At 32.2% G+C, this 17,970-nt stretch overlaps 1 protein-coding gene across 5 annotated transcripts in view; it reads left to right on the forward strand.

Annotated features, from left to right (window-relative positions):
• The window catches only part of LOC143044921 (E3 ubiquitin-protein ligase MARCHF8-like), a 29,642-nt gene extending 12,552 nt beyond the window's left edge, over positions 1–17,090 (forward strand). For 4 of the 5 annotated variants that reach the window (XM_076217176.1, XM_076217175.1, XM_076217178.1 and 1 more), the window contains 2 exons: positions 8,295–8,576; positions 13,207–17,088. In XM_076217176.1, the coding sequence (XP_076073291.1) occupies positions 8,295–8,576; positions 13,207–13,602 (678 nt within the window). In that variant the 3' untranslated portion in view covers positions 13,603–17,088. Of the gene's footprint in view, positions 1–7,121; positions 7,288–8,294; positions 8,577–13,206 lie in introns of those variants that run through there. The other variant, XM_076217180.1, reaches the window with a different exon arrangement.
• The last annotated feature ends 880 nt before the right edge of the window (positions 17,091–17,970 follow it).

Genomic DNA, 17,970 nt, shown 5'->3' on the forward strand with positions numbered 1-17,970 from the left:
AGAATTAAAATACAAAGTAGTAGAGGATGTCATATAGCTACCTGCAGACTTTTACATTTTAATATTTTCCCATTTTATTTAAAATATATCATAAATTTTCATCGAGGAGTCGCACGTTAGATGCGGGCGAGCTACCGCGGGTCTCTCAACCATCGAGGCCAGCCAACTATACCCTTGGTAAAAAAATGTTCTTATTCCAAGCCATCTTCACTAGCCAAGGGTTATAATCCACTCTCCTCCTCTTGGAGAGGAGAGGAGTAGGTTGTAACCTTTGACTAGGTAAGATGATACCAATGATACTAAGCCTTTGGTAAATATCAAGACCTAAAAAAATATACCTGGATGCTATGAAAACAAAATAAGAAAAGTCATCCAATCCATAAGTACCTGCAGCAGATCTCATTTTTGCTCAGTTGATTGGTACATTAGTTGGTAAAAAAATATATAATTAACAGCTTTTATCATATACTTCATGGTAAATAAAGATAAATTGTAAGTGTAATACAGTCGAGGGCAATCATGATGTATCGGCTATCTGTTATGATATTGATATCAGTCAACATTTGCAAAGGCTTTATTACACCTCTTAGTATGGCTACAAGCATATTACAGAAGAATAGTGCACATCCTGCTACAAGCATGAAATTTTGCATAGACCTTCCTCAACTATTACTCTTTTGGATTTTACTGAAATTGAGAATTTTTTTCCAAATGCCTCCCTATCTGAAATAGAAGAGTAATAGTTGAGGAAGGTCTATGCCAAATTTCATGCTTGTAGCAGGATGTGCACAATTTTTCACAAAGCCGCCGTACTCTCTATACCGTAGGACGTCACATCATCAATGTCAGTCACTGTTGTAAAGGCTTTATCAAACCCCTAATCTGTATGACGTCTTAAAAACATCTACCGTATTCTCCGGAATAAAAAATGCACCCCTAAATAAGCCGCACAGCACATGAGGTATATATATGACACTTTATAATAGGGCTTGTTCAATGTCACACACCCACCACAAGAGTTCTGCCATACCTGCCAACTTTTCAAAATGCCCATGTGGGTTTTGTGAGCAAGATGGCTGTCATAGTCCTAAAAAATCTTCAAGGGGGCCTGCAAATACATTTTTATGTTGTTTTTTGGCTTCTTCATACTTTTATAAGCCTAAAGTCATTGTAAAATTAATTGTTTTGTTTAAATTGTGGACAAATTTGCTCTTTCAAAATTTCAATTTGGGAGCCTCCATGGGGGAAATCCCCCACAAATAGTGACAGTTGGAAGGTATGGCTCTGCTCAAGGGATTTGATAGGATGAGGGCTGATACAAAAACACTGTATTAGCCCTCAACCTATCTAATCCCTTGAGCAGAGCTCTTGGGAATATATTGGTGTCTCTGAGGTTGGTATGGATGTGATATTGAAAAAGCCATATGACATTCTCTATTTAAGGTAGTACCTAACACAACAGGGAGATAACTCTGTTAAATCAGCTAAACGTTTTCATCATGTTGTATTGTTAAGGAAATATAAAGTTTCTCAATGATGAAAATAAGTGTTTGTCAAACTGCTATATATCCAACCAATTTTTTTCGAGAAAGTGATTGGTTCAAGTTTTTAGCTCACCTGGCCCGAAGGGCCAAGTGAACTTTTCCCATCACTTGGCGTCCGTCGTCGTCCGTCGTCGTTAACTTTTACAAAAATCTTCTCCTCTGAAACTAATGGGCCAAATTAAACCAAACTTGGCCACAATCATCATTGGGGTATCTAGTTTAAAAAATGTGTGGTGTGACCCGGCCAACCAACCAAGATGGCCGCCATGGCTAAAAATAGAACATAGGGGTAAAATGCAGTTTTTGGCTTATAACTCAAAAACCAAAGCATTTAGAGCAAATCTGACATGGGATAAAATTGTTTATCAGGACAAGATCTATCTGCCCTCAAATTTTCAGATGAATCCGACAACCCGTTATTGGGTTGCTGCCCCTGAACTGGTAATTTTAGGTAATTTTTGCTGTTTTTGGCTATTATCTTGAATATTATTATAGATAGAGATAAACTGTAAACAGCAATAATGTTCAGCAAAGTAAGATTTACAAATAAGTCAACATGACCAAAATGGTCAGTTGACCCCTTTAGGAGTTATTGACCTTTATAGTCAATTTTTAACCATTTTTCGTAAATCTTAGTTATCTTTTACAAAAATCTTCTCCTCTGAAACTAATGGGCCAAATTAATCCAAACTTGGCCACAATCATCATTGGGGTATCTAGTTTAAAAAATGTGTGGTGTGACCCGGCCAACCAACCAAGATGGCCGCCATGGCTAAAAATAGAACATAGGGGTAAAATGCAGTTTTTGGCTTATAACTCAAAAACCAAAGCATTTAGAGCAAATCTGACAGGGATAAAAGTGTTTATCAGGACAAGATCTATCTGCCCTCAAATTTTCAGATGAATCCGACAACCCGTTATTGGGTTGCTGCCCCTGAACTGGTAATTTTAGGTAATTTTTGCTGTTTTTGGCTATTATCTTGAATATTATTATAGATAGAGATAAACTGTAAACAGCAATAATGTTCAGCAAAGTAAGATTTACAAATAAGTCAACATGACCAAAATGGTCAGTTGACCCCTTTAGGAGTTATTGACCTTTATAGTCAATTTTTAACCATTTTTCGTAAATCTTAGTTATCTTTTACAAAAATCTTCTCCTCTGAAACTACTGGGCCAAATTAATCCAAACTTGGCCACAATCATCATTGGGGTATCTAGTTTAAAAAATGTGTGGCGTGACCCGGCCAACCAACCAAGATGGCCACCATGGCTAAAAATAGAACATAGGGGTAAAATGCAGTTTTTGGCTTATAACTCAAAAACCAAAGCATTTAGAGCAAATCTGACATGCAACAAAAATGTTTATCAGGTCAAAATCTATCTGTCCTGAAATTTTCAGATGAATCGGACAACCTGTTGTTGGGTTGCTGCCCCTGAATTGGTAATTTTAAGGAAATTTTGCTGTTTTTGGTTATTATCTTGAATATTATTATAGATAGAGATAAACTGTAAACAGCAATAATGTTCAGCAAAGTAAGATTTACAAATAAGTCAGCATGACCAAAATGGTCAGTTGACCCCTGAAGGAGTTATTGCCCTTTATAGTCAGTTCTTAACCATTTTTTCGTAAATCTTAGTAATCTTTTACAAAAATCTTCTTCTCTGAAACTACTGGGCCAAATTAAACTAAACTTGGCCACAGTCATCATTGGGGTATCTAGTTTAAAAAATGTGTGGCGTGACCTGGCCAATCAACCAAAATGGCTGCCACGGCTAATAATAGAACATAGGGGTAAAATGCAGTTTTTGGCTTATAACTCAAAAACCGAAGCATTAAGAGAAAATCTGACAGGGTTTACTTGTTTATCAGGTCAAGATCTATCTGCCCTGATGTTTTCACATGGATCAGACAACCCGTTGTTAGGTTACTGTCCTGAATTGGTAATTTTAAGGAAATTTTGCCGTTTTTTGTTATTATCTTGAATATTATTATAGATAGAGATAAACTGTATACAGCAATAACGTTCAGCAAAATAAGATCTACAAATAAGTTTGCATGACCAAAATAGTCAATTGACCCCTTAAGGAGTTATTGCCCTTTATAGTTAATTTTTGTCGAGCCTGCAACTTTTTTTGCAGAAAGCTCGACATAGGGATAGTGATCCGGCGGCGGCTACGGCGGCGGCGTTAGCTCACTTCTTAAAAGCTTTATATTTTAGAAGGTGGCAGACCTGGATGCTTCATACTTTGTATATAGATGCTTCATGTTAAGAAGTTTCCGTCAGTCACATGTCCAATGTCCTTGACCTCATTTTCATGGTTCAGTGACCACTTGAAAAAAAAGTTCAAATTTTTTGTAATGTTGAATTCTCTCTTATTATAAGTAATAGGATAACTATATTTGATATGTGCGTACCTTGCAAGGTCCTCGTGTCTGTCAGACAGTTTTCACTTGACCTCGACCTCATTTCATGGATCAGTGAACAAGGTTAAGTTTTGGTGGTCAAGTCCATATCTCAGATACTATAAGCAATAGGGCTAGTATATTCGGTGTATGGAAGGACTGTAAGGTGTACATGTCCAACTGGCAGGTGTCATCTGAACTTGACCTCATTTTCATGGTTCATTGGTTATAGTTAAATTTTTGTGTTTTGGTCTGTTTTTCTCATACCATATGCAATAGGTCTACTATATTTGTTGTATGGAATGATTGTTAAGTGTACATGTCTAGCGGGCAGATGTCATGTAATCTTGACCTCATTTTCATGGTTCAGTGGTCAAAGTTAAGTTTTTGAGTTTTGGTCTTTTTATCTAATGCTATATGCCATAGGTCAACTATATTTGGTGTATGGAAATATTTTATGATCTTTATGTCAGTCGAGCAGGTTTTATTTAACCGTGACCTCATTTTCACGGTTCATTGCACAGTGTTAAGTTTTTGTGTTTTGGTCTATTTTTCTTAAACTATAAGTAATGTGTCAACTATATATGTTGTATAGAAGCATTGTTAGCTGTACCTGTCTGCCTGGCATGGTTCATCTGACCTGGACCTCTTTTTCAGGGTTCATTGGTCTTTGTTTAGTTATCTTGGTTAATGTTAAGTTTATGTGACAGTTGTAATAAAGCTTAGCTTTATACTTAGGACTATCAACATAATATCAATGATTAGTATAGAAGGCGAGACATTTCAGCGTGTGCACTCTTGTTAACATTTTTCATAAATTTTTGTTAATTTTTAGAAAATATTTTCCACTGTAATTACTAGGCCAAGTTCATTATAGATAGAGATAATTGTAGCAACAAGAATGTTCAGTAAAGTAAGATCTACAAACACATCACTATCACCAAAACACAATTATGTCATGAATTTATCCGTGTCCATTGTTTAATATGCACAAGACCAAGGTGAGCGACACAGGCTCTTTAGAGCCTCTAGTTTGAAATTTTTATATTTCTTTCAAAGGGTCAAAGCAAACATTTTGTCAAAATTTTATGAAAATCAAACAAGCCAAACTAATTTTAATCAAGGTGTTGGGTACCACCTTAACATGCAAGTACCTGGTACATATTTGTTCACCAGCATGATTAAAACATGATTTTGGAGACATATTGTATGGTCACTTATAACTCCTCATTGAACACCATATTCATGATATTATGATCTCTTAATGCTCATTTTTATTTATTTGTGTTTGTGAGTTGCTGTCTCATTGACATTTGACAGATATGTTCTTTTTTTCTTTAGGAATATCATTAATGATTACCAGTACATTTATTACAATAAACTTTTTAAATAAAATTTTATAACAGAAAACATTTTTAAAAGTCAATGTTTTGCACCATCTATACCAATGACGTATATATGTTAGTTATATGTCCTTGTTTTTACCTAATGTGAAAGGCTTATACAATTGCATTGTGGTATTGAAAGTGTTGTTTACTGGTTTTGAACACAAATCCATGCTAGCATTTAATAAAGTGTAAATTTTATTGAAAAATCTTGAACAAATAAAAGCATAAATTTATCTATTTCGTAACATTTGAAAAAACAGCAAATGTATCAATTGAGCTATGTTGTAAAACCACTACATTGTATATAAAAACAGGCTTATCATTTCAAAAGAAAAAAAATTCAAGGACATTTTGCATGAATTGACATTTTCAATGATGTTAGTTCTGATAAAATTTACAATAAAAATTCATTGGTTGTAGACTTTTATAAGTGAAAATGTTATCATGAATGATCAATTTTAAGTTTTGTTATTTTTTTCGCCCCGCAACGAAGTTGTTGGTGCCATATAGTTTTACCCTTGTCCGTCTTTCCGTAATTCCGTCATTAGTTGTCGGTGCCATAAAGTTTTACCCTTGTCCATCTTTCCGTCTTTCCGTCATTCCGTCATTAGTTGTCGGTGCCATATAATTTTACCCTTGTCAGTCTTTCCGTCTTTGAGAAATTGTTGAAAATCACAGTTATACAGACTTTTTTTTCTAAACGCCTTCAGATATTGGGCTGATTTTTGGTATGTGAGTTAACCATGATGAGTTATAGGTCAAGCTTGAGTTTTGTTCTGCTTTGCTAATTTTCGCTGAAATTACGGGCTTTGGACTTTGATGAATTATTGAAAATCACAGTTATACGTTTTTTTTCTCTATTCCCCTCCAGAGTTTGAGCTGATTTTTGATATGTGAGACTACCATCACGTTTGTGTTCACATGTGTTTATATTGAAATTGCAGATTTTTTCAACTTTTTGGGACGGGGCCATTCATGTCGCTTTGACACATCTAGTTTCTTCCAAAAATGATATAAAACAGATCCATTGTCATGTTAACAAATTTCATTTGACAAATTGCATTGATTTATTATAATCAAATTCAAATTCATTTTGTCTGGGATGTTTATTTTCCCTAATGCAAATGTGAAAATCTAAAATATAAAGGCTTGTTAAATTGTGCATAAAATTATTTTTTTTTTAGTGTAATTGAAATTTTATTTTTGAGATTTATAGTAAAACAAGTTATAATTTTGAAATGTCATAAGCCTGTTTTATAGTGCTTTTAGAAATAAAAAGATCAATAGATAAATTTTTTTTTTTTTTAAAAAGATACAAAATAAATAAATTTATACATTTGCTGGGTTTTCTTTAAACATCTTTAACAAAGAGTCAATCTTTCCATAAAACAGCAGACTGATTGGATTATATTTTATAGTTGTATTTTTCTGCTAACGAACTTTGTTTTCTGTGCACTTTTAAAGTAGACAAAAGATTATTCTAGTAAGGAACTCTGTTTCCTACTGTGTACTATTAAAGTAGACAAAAGATTATTCTAGTAAGGAACTTTGTTTCCTACTGTGTACTATTAAAGTAGACAAAGGTTCATTCTGTCCAAATTTTAATGTTTTCTAAAAAATATAGATTGAAATAAACAAACAGATGTGTTAATTGCATTGGTCATTTGCCTTATTGTGTTTTTTAATATAAGTAGGTGTGGTCAGCAGGTTTGGTCATGTAATTGAGATTTGTATTGAAATATGATACCAGATATTATTTTTCATGACAATCATCATATTCCTTTTTTTTTTCGCTTTTAAAAGGAATTTCCAAACATCAATAAATTTAGTCCGAGTCATTAATATAAAGAAATATTTTGTATGTTGATTTTTTTTGGGATGATATAATTTTGGATTTATGCATTATAAGTATTTAATGGATTCTGCAGAAAATATTCTTGAAACAAAGGTAAGGCACTTTAACCAGTGGTAATAGTTATCAAAGGTACCAGGATTATAGTTTAGTACGCCAGACGCACGTTTCGTCTACATAAGACTCATCAGTGACGCTCATATCAAAATATTTATAAAGCCAAACAAGTACAAAGTTGAAGAGCATTAGGATCCAAAATTCCAAAAAGTTGTGCCAAATACGGCTAAGGTAATCTATGTCTGGGATAAGAAAAATCTTAGTTTTTCAATAAATTCAAAGTTTTATTGGGGGGGGGGGGGGGGGGGGGGGGGTGACCTTCATTTCTATATTTATTGAATTATTTTTTTATACATATGAAGATGGGAAAATACACAAGAGACCAAATTACACAAAAATTCTGTCTTTTCTCTTTTTTGCTCATTCTGTAAGCTTATTTTTTTGTCCTTCATAATTTTTCTCTTTTCTTTATTTTTGCTTCTTTATTTTGTACTTATTGCCAAGAGTTTAAAATGCCTCTGCTATACAAAAAGAAGATATGGTATGGTATTGTTGCCAATTAGACATATCTCCACCAGAGACCAAGTGAAATAGAAGTCAGCAGCTATAGGTCATCATACAGCCTTCAACAATGAACAAAAACCCATACCACTTAGCATTGGCTTTAAAAGGCCAAAGAATGACAAATGTAAAACAATTCTTGAAAACAAGAAAACTAATGACCTACTACTGGTAGTTTTATTGACATTATCCCATGTAAAACTTAGTTAATCTAATGTTGTATATACCAATTTTCATGACTTTTAGAGTTAATTTCCTGAAGCATGTGGATTAAGACTTTGGTTGGCCTGCTTGCTTTGTTTGTATTCATGTTTGCTGATGTCAATCTTTATAACAATGTTTGAGCAAAAATTTATTCCAGCAAAGCAAGCAAGCCAACCAAAGTCTTTATCTACAAGCATTAGGAAATAAGCTCTAATAGTAAGACAAGCTAAAGTTTGAGGATATTTGGTCTTTGTTAATGTCTAAATCTCTTTCTCTTTCAGGAAACACATCATGCAAATTCACCGACACCAAAAGCTACAGAAAGATGTGAAACTAGACTATCGATGACATCCTCGACGGGAGATACTTGTAGAATTTGTCATTGTGATGTGTCTGAATATGATACAACCTCACCAATGATATCACCGTGCCTTTGTGCTGGGAGCATGAAATTTGTTCACCAAGCATGTCTTCAGAAATGGTTAAAAAATTCAGACAAGAGATCCTGTGAACTGTGTCACTTTCACTATAAAATGACAACAAAGCTAAAACCTTTTCCTAAAGTAAGTTTACGTAAACTCATCATAGATACCAGGATTGAAATTTTGTATGCCACACACACATTCTCATTCACTCAGTCTACAAAAGACTCATCAGTGACGCACAAATAAAAAAAGTTTGAAGTTTAAGAGCATTGAGGACCCCAAATTACATGTTTAAGTAGAACAAAGTCTATTCTATTTTCTTTTGTATTCTTAATAATCCTCCCTTGTAGGACAGTTCATTATGACGTATGTCAATAGTTAAATAAGGAAACTATACATTTAAAAACATGAAGTTTCCTATCGATGTAAACCTATATAAAATCTGATAGGGTTATATGTGAATCATTCTTAAAATGGCATTAATTGATGTAGCATTGTCTTTGTGAAACAAACACAGACACAAATGCACACATTATAATATTGACTTTTTTTTTTTGATATGATGCAAAATGAATGGCTTTCAATAGTTGCAGGCATTCAATGATATTTATTATATAATATTGTATTATATAGTGTTTTTTTTTGTATTCTGGAATTCCAATATAACTAATTTGATTGCTTTCAATATTCCAGGTTTGAATTAAATGTACATTTTAATTTGATATCGTGTTTATCAAATGATTGTGATGATGTAAAACTTGTGCATTAAATAATTCAATAGTTTTAATTACGTTACACTTTTATCTGTCTTTCATAACTCGCAATTCTCACCACTGGTCGACGCTGTGTCTCATAAGGGCGTTGCAGAAAGGTGAACATTTCAATTGAAAGTTTTATAAAATTAGCGTTACATGACAACTTCTCCTCATCTCTGACCTTTCGTACAGTGGAATTCAGGAAGTTGCACCTTTTTAACAATTTATCAACCTCACTTCATGCAATGTTGTTCCATTATCAGTGATTATAATTAGATGATATTTCATGCAGTTGATTCCATTTGGTGATCCATAAATGTTGAACATTTCATGATACCACATGACTGACAAGAAAATCAAGATCTTAGACTAAAAATCAGACTGCCCTTGAAACTTCTGTTTTGTTTTTGTCTTTGAGAATTAGTTGATGTCATATTTATTTAAATGTCACTGTTGAAGTCTTTCACAACTTTTGATGAAGACTTCTAGACGTTTGCTTTCATCACCTTACGTTTTCTTGCTTATTTATTTAGATTCTAGTGGTCCTTGTTTGATATTGATAGTTTGTTTCTACAAAACTATAAATCATGGGTTAACCCTTGTCCTTCATTCTTATTAGTTTTATAATGCCACAACACTTCAATGGTCAGTTCTTCGGAATAAAGGGACACTCTTCTTGTGCAAAATGTTATTTCTTTTCCCTCAAAGAAATTGAGTGAAGATTAAAAGATAAAGCATGATGCTTGATTTAAAATTTTATATCAAAGAATAAGAGGGTCTGGAGACTTTGTTTTGATTTTTTTCCCTTTTGCATGCAAAAAGTATGAAAATTAAGCTAGCTGATTGGAACTGTACTGTTATTGGACGAATATTCCATCTTTGGAACTTGTGCAGTAATTTTAGCTATATAATACTATGTCTATTCAATAATCTGTAAATTATGCTGATAATTGAGATAAATAAGTAAAAAACAAATTACAGTTATCTCATCATTACAAATATTTCAGTGAACTCTCAGTATTTCACGATTTTAACAGACAAATAGACAACAACTGTTTAGTGTCTTTAAATATCAGCTGTATTTGTACAGCTGATATTTAAAGACACTAAACAGTTATTGTCTTTATCCTGCAATTAATTCTGTATATTGTTTGTGTTTTGAAAGACACAAAAACTAACATATTTAGCATTTATTTTCGATTTGTAATCCCTTGAGGCCCTCGTAGTAATATCAAAATCACACATTACGCTGAAGACGGGTTCGCAAAAAAGAATCTCGAATGGTCAATAATAATACATTGCTCAAGGTGAATAATTATCTATTTTAACATAACAACTAATTTCAACAGTAAAAACAAATAACAAAACATTGTCAAATTTGAAACAGAAGTGTACGAGTTGTCCTACACTTCAGACTTGACATTCACTAAACATGCATGCTGAAATTGACATGGTTGATTTTGTAACACAATCATACACATTCAAGTTTTGAAATCGACAATTGTCATCGTCATTGGAATGCAACTGGAATACACATTCTGAGGTCACACAGGTTCAAACAATACTCAGTCCGGCAGTGGGCGGAGCTTTAAAGCGATATTTGTATAGAATACAGATACAGCATAGCGATATCTGTAGGGCTGTATCTGTAAAGTAGGACACCCAATTTCAGGATAAAGTAAAATAAACATGTAGCTACAATTACTTGAAAAGATCTAAATATGGCATTATTGTCTTAATGACAGTACATTTGGAAAATTATTAGTATACCCACACAGTCATATTTATAGTACTAACGTCAATGGGTTTTAATGGGTATGATTATCCTTTTAACTTGTTTTCCTTTCGTTCCTTCCTATCTTTTTTCCCCCTGAACACAAACTATTTTTATCAAATTATAAGTTGCTTTTTCAAAAGAAGGGGAGAACTGTAGTAAATGCATCAAATACAGAATTTGTTCTTGAAAAAGTACAAAGAAATATTAATTATGAACTCCCTGTAACCCTATCAAATAATGAAGATAATTATTTCTTGGAAAGTATCGTGAATTTCTTCAAATGACATTTAAAGAATTTTATTTCAATATCACGATTTTAGTATAGGAGGTTATATAAATTTTTCATGGCCAGACTATTGATTTTTGATTCAAAGGTTATATATTATATATTCTATCTGATTTGTTTACAGGTAGTTTCTTCTATTCGAGGTATTGATTTCGGTTTTTATCATTAACACGTATTGCAATATATCATGTATAATATGGATATTCACGGAAGTTTCATACAAACAATTCTAGCTACTGCATAGGAGGGGTATTCTCAGAACATTGTTAGCCTACTGCACAGGAGGGATAAGTTCAAAACATTGTTAGTCTACTGCAAAGAAGGGACATCCTGAAAACTTTATTTTCAACAAAAGCAATCCTTAGCCTAGGCTTTGTTAGAATAAGTTTTCACATTTTTAGATGACACATTTTTTAAAATATACAACAATAAAATCATACAAAATATAATCTTTTGAGCATTTTACATCAAAACCCTTGGAACTGTTCACCAATTATATATTTTGCAAATTGATAACTTTAGTTTAAAATTTGATATAGATATTTACAGCTAATTTCTCTAATGCATGTAGAGCAAGACTTTGGTTAGCTTTCTTGCTTTGTATATTGGACCATTGTAAATGATATAACGTCCAATTAAATTTAAATATAATATAAACAGGTTTAACTATGCCTATACATATTGTTTGAAGATGTCAATATTAATTACAAAGCTTTATTCTAACAAAGCAAGCAAGCCAACCAATGTTTTACTCTACAAGGAAAATTAGCTGTAAAAAAGAATAAAAAGTTCAATCTGTGACATATTTCTGAATATTTTTGTTTTTAAAACAGACTACTCCAACCCTTTTTTGACCTTTCATGGATTTTTCTTTGTGATAATATATGTGTGATAATATATGTAAAGATTTACAGACACTTTAAAATAAAATCTATTTAGATCAAAAGTAAACAATTGAAGATTCAATATAATTCCTTTAATCTTTTCAGAAATAAAATATTGAACATTTTATACCTTGTAATCTTAATCAATATTGTTTACTTCTGTGTTTCATAACTTTAAAGTCTTGTACAGTCTAGTTATTTTGACATTATCTTACATTGATTTTTTTTTTAAAGGTTGGATTAGTTATACTTCATAATTTATGTAAAACAAAAATGTTTCCTTCAATTTGTACTTGCTAACGATAATTTTTTGCAAACAATGTAAAATTACATCTTATTTATATGCAAATATTAAATATTTCAAATTTTGGTACAAAATTCGAATTTCTATTTTTCGTTTCGAATTTAGTACTCCCTTAAACAACATGCTTGATCTGGCTTAAACTAATTATCTTTGATGTAAATATTGTTTTAAATATTGATTGTGCCCTGTTGCCCATTGTGTATGAAAAAGGATTTATCCAGTTTGTGTGTGTATGTCTGTTAATCCATCCCCTATAAAGATTGCGAAATTAGGATTTAACCTAGATATCGCTGTTCACTGAAGATGGAAATGTAATTAGTGCCAATAACACAACTCTCCATCCAAGTCACATTTTGTAAAAGTAATCCAGTATAGGTCAAAGTACAGCCTTCAACACGAAGCCTTGGCTCACACAAAACAAAAAGGGCCCAAAAAAATACCAATGTAAGAGCACAAACACAACAAATCAATGGTCTAATCTATATAAAAAACGAGAAACACTTATGAATCACATTAACAAACAACTATCACTGAGCATCAGGTTTCATGACTTAGGACAGGTGCAGTCAAATGCAGATGGTTTAAACTTTTTAATAGGCGCCACCCTTCACCCAACTTGAAACAAAAGTGTGACATCACAACACTATAAAATATATACATGTTTACAATAGAAAAAAAAATCATTAATTTGGTTTCTGGTCATATTGAATTGATTACGGTACACTTCATCTTTACTGACTTGTGTTTTTTTTTCTTTTTCAGTGGGAGAGATTACAGATGTCCCGTGTGGAAAAAAGGAAGATTACATGTTCGGTAACATTCCACGTAATAGCTATTACCTGTGTTATTTGGTCTCTTTATGTATTAATAGACAGAACAACGGAGGAAGTAGAAATGGGTGCATTAAACTGGCCGTTTTGGACCAAATTAATTGTTGTTGCAATTGGATTTTTTGGCGGCCTTGTGTTTATGTATGTTCAGTGTAAAATGTATTTACGATACTGTCAAAAGTGGCGATCGTATAATAGAATTATTCATATTGAAAATTTGACAGATGGGGAAAGGATCAAATTCATCGAATTAGCTGTGATCAAGAAGAAAATCCCAGATGAAGATCATGGGGTCAGCAATTTGGGATTTGAAATAGATTCTCTGTGATAAATTTTAAAAAAAATCCATATATAATTTATATTATGTTGCATATAGTTGTTCAGGTATGAACCAAAAATGCCTTGAAAGTTTGTTAATGCAATGCATCTCTCTAGTGTGACAGATTCATCTGTTAGAAACAATTTTAAGTTGATAATGATGTGAGATATTTTGTATTACTGTGAAACATTACTATGCCACACTAATGTATCTTACCTTTGAGAAATTGCATTGCTTAGGTGATATAATTTTGTACAAGTATCTAGAAATATTTTTCTTACAACTTTCGTCTTTTTTAAGATGACTTGATAGTTGGGGTCCGTAAATTTTCAGACTATTTTTTTTGTATAAATATCAAAGTAGAGACCACTTATTCTTAATAAGCTCCGAATAATTACACATACATATAGTGCTATTTGTACATGTTGTACTTGTTATCACATGTATCATTTACAACTAATTCACTTGATATAAACATACATTTACAGCTACTCTGCCTGAAGGTCTTTATGATATCCTCGTCAATGTAGGCTTAGAATTATTACAGCTATTATAGAACCATTTGATCAAATTGAGCTGATTTTCAGTACTAACCAAAATTCAAGATGGCCATAGATTGTTTCTAAATGGCTGAAATTGAGAAATGATATTGTCTGGAATCACAAACTTAAAGGTACTGTGGATTCATTTATTTTCGTGGGTACCAATTTTCGTGGATTACGAAAAACTTGCATGTTCGTGGATATTTAAATTCGTGGTTTTGCCGAAGTCTGCATATAAGCCTATAAGAAATTTGTTATTTATTGAACATTTAATTTCGTGGTTCACCTGTACCCACGAAAGCAACGAAAATTGATATCCAACGAATAATAATGAATCTACAGTATTTGAACAATTGTATTATCAATATGGACCTAACAATGTAAATTTGGTGCCAAAATGAAATCCACTTTAGATTGTGGCTAACGTGGAAATTAAAAAGTTATTCATGTAATCAACTTAATCTTGGTAACTGTTTTTCATAATGAAGTAACATGCATTGGTAACAGTTGTATGGCCAGTCTAACAAATTATTATTTATATATATTTGTAATTTTATTATTTATATATATATATATATATATATGTTATTTTATTATTTATATATATACTTGTAATTTTATTATTTATATATATATTTGTATTTTGGTGTCATTCTGAAATCAAACTTGGCCCCCATGACTTATAACTTGAACCATATTTAAAAGACATGTACATGTAAATAGCTTTGATACGTTGTACTGCAAATCATATTATTAATATGTGATATTCTGTCCTTATATTTGTGAATAATATTTACAAAATAACATAATCATCATGTGCTATCATGAACGAAAAATTTACAAATTGCATTTTGCAAAACACGTTATTCTAGTCTTAAAATTCCTGTGATAAAATTTTTGTAGCTGTAATCAGTAAAATTGATCACAGAACCTTGGATACAAAGATCTCTTTGATTTTTAGTACAATATATAGTACATGTTTATATAGAATTGAGTTGTATGAAAACTTGATCCAAACAGTTGTGAAATGACTCGGTTTTATGAGTCTGATAAAGAAAGTTCCTCCTTTTTGATTGGTGGGCAATTTGATCTCTGTAACCAATAAATGATGCCGTCATATTTCAAGATTGTTGAATTCCATATGATTTTTATTTTTCAATTTAACATCCTGCAAATTTGAAGATTAATGCACACATTTGTGAAATGTAATAAGAATCGTCAAAATAAATTAATGGGTTTCACTGTTTGGAAAATATCTATTTTTGATATGTGTATTATTTCGTTGTTGAACAAAAATGTGAGTTTTAAACAATGTGACCTGAATTTTGTCTAATTTTTGTTATAGATGAAAACATTGCATTAATTTTTGAATATATTGTTAACCTTATATGGCATTACACAATATACATACCATCAATCTATCTGGTGTCTTAGAAACAATAAGTTATTCTGAGTATCCAAATATTATATATAAAATATTTAAAAACATAAGATTTTTATGATTCTACAAAGCCAGTCTTGAAACATTTTGAAATGGACCCCATTATTTTCAACAACTATAACTTTGATTGATTGGTGTTGAATTCCACTTTAAACAGTATTGTGCTATTTCGTTGCAGTCTTTTTTTATACGACCGCAAAAATTTTAATTTTTCGTCGTATATTGCTATCACGTTGGCGGCGTCGTCGTCTTGCGTCGTCGTCGTCCGAATACTTTTAGTTTTCGCACTCTAACTTTAGTAAAAGTGAATAGAAATCTATGAAATTTTAACACAAGGTTTATGACCACAAAAGGAAGGTTGGGATTGATTTTGGGAGTTTTGGTCCCAACATTTTAGGAATTAGGGGCCAAAAAGGGCCCAAATAAGCATTTTCTTGGTTTTCGCACTATAACTTTAGTTTAAGTAGATTGAAATCTATGAAATTTTGACACAAGGTTTATGACCACAAAAGAAAGGTTGGGATTGATTTTGGGAGTTTTGGTTCCAACAGTTTAGGAATTAGGGGCCAAAAAAGGGCCCAAATAAGCATTATTCTTGGTTTTCGTACAATAACTTTAGTATAAGTAAATAGAAATCATTGAAATTTAAACACAAGATTTATGAACACAAAAGGAAGGTTGGGATTGATTTTGGGAGTTTTGTTCCCAACAGTTTAGGAATTAGGGGCCAAAAAGGGGCCCAAATAAGCATTATTCTTGGTTTTCGCACCATAACTTTAGTATAAGTAAATAGAAATCTATGAAATTTAAACACAAGGTTTATGACCATAAAAGGAAGGTTGGGTTTGGTTTTGGGAGGTTTGGTCCCAACAGTTTAGGAATAAGGGGCCCAAAGGGTCCAAAATTGAACTTTGTTTGATTTCATCAAAAATTGAATAATTGGGGTTCTTTGATATGCCGAATCTAACTGTGTATGTAGATTCTTAATTTTTGGTCCCGTTTTCAAATTGGTCTACATTAAGGTCCAAAGGGTCCAAAATTAAACTTAGTTTGATTTTAACAAAAATTGAATCCTTGGGGTTCTTTGATATGCTGAATCTAAAAATGTACTTAGATTTTTGATTATTGGCCCAGTTTTCAAGTTGGTCCAAATCGGGGTCCAAAATTAAACTTTGTTTGATTTCATCAAAAATTGAATAATTGGGGTTCTTTGATATGCCAAATCTAACTGTGTATGTAGATTCTTAATTTTTGGTCCCGTTTTCAAATTGGTCTACATTAAAATCCAAAGGATCCAAAATTAAACTAAGTTTGATTTTAACAAAAATTGAATTCTTGGGCTTTTTTGATATGCTGAATCTAAACATATACTTAGATTTTTGATTATGGGCCCAGTTTTCAAGTTGGTTCAAATCAGGATCCAAAATTATTATATTAAGTATTCAGCAATAGCAAGAAATCTTCAATTGCACAGTATTGTGCAATAGCAAGCAATTTTCAATTGCACAGTATTGTGCAATAGCAAGAAATCTTCAATTGCACAGTATTGTGCAATAGAAAATATTTTCAATTGCACAGTATTGCGCAATAGCAAGAAATATCTAATTGCACAATATTGTGCAAATAGCAAGAAATTTTCAATTGGAGTTATCTTTCTTTGTCCAGAATAGTAGTTGAATCAACTTAAATCATTGTTTTATACAATATACAATGTATATTCACTTTTACTTCCAACTGATAAATTAAAACAATCTTTACCATTCAGTGATAACAAGCACTTTATTTTACATTCTAATATTTTATGATGTATTTAAATGAGTAGTTATTGTTGCAAACTCCATTAGGAATTGGAATTGAGATCAGTTTTGGAAAAAGGGAAAGGGGGATGTGAAAAAAAAGGGGGGGGTTAAATTTTTCTCATTTCAGATTTCATAAATAAAAAGAAAATTTCTTCAAACATTTTTTTGAGAGGATTAATATTCAACAGCATAGTGAATTGCTCAAAGGCAAAAAAAATATTTTAAGTTCATTAGACCACATTCATTCTGTGTCAGAAACTTATGCTGTGTCAACTATTTAATCACAATCCAAATTTAGAGCTGAATCCAGCTTAAATGTTGTGTCCATACTTGCCCCAACTGTTCAGGGTTCAACCTCTGCGGTCGTATATAGCTGCACCCTGCGGAGCATCTGGTTATAACTGGAAGAAGTCTGAGTGTTCAGAGAGAACCACTGATCTTTGGTAGGAAAAGTAACAATCCTAGGCAATTAAAATTGGAATTGAGTGCACAGTTTGCACATGCCCTGTGTGCGATTTGAACTCACAACCTCAGAATTGCTGGCTTATGTTATAGTCGTTAGACTACTTAGACCTCTGGTCCACTGAGGCCCCTT

Source organism: Mytilus galloprovincialis, chromosome 9 (genome assembly GCF_965363235.1).
Source record: "Mytilus galloprovincialis chromosome 9, xbMytGall1.hap1.1, whole genome shotgun sequence".
Lineage (NCBI taxonomy): Eukaryota > Metazoa > Mollusca > Bivalvia > Mytilida > Mytilidae > Mytilus > Mytilus galloprovincialis.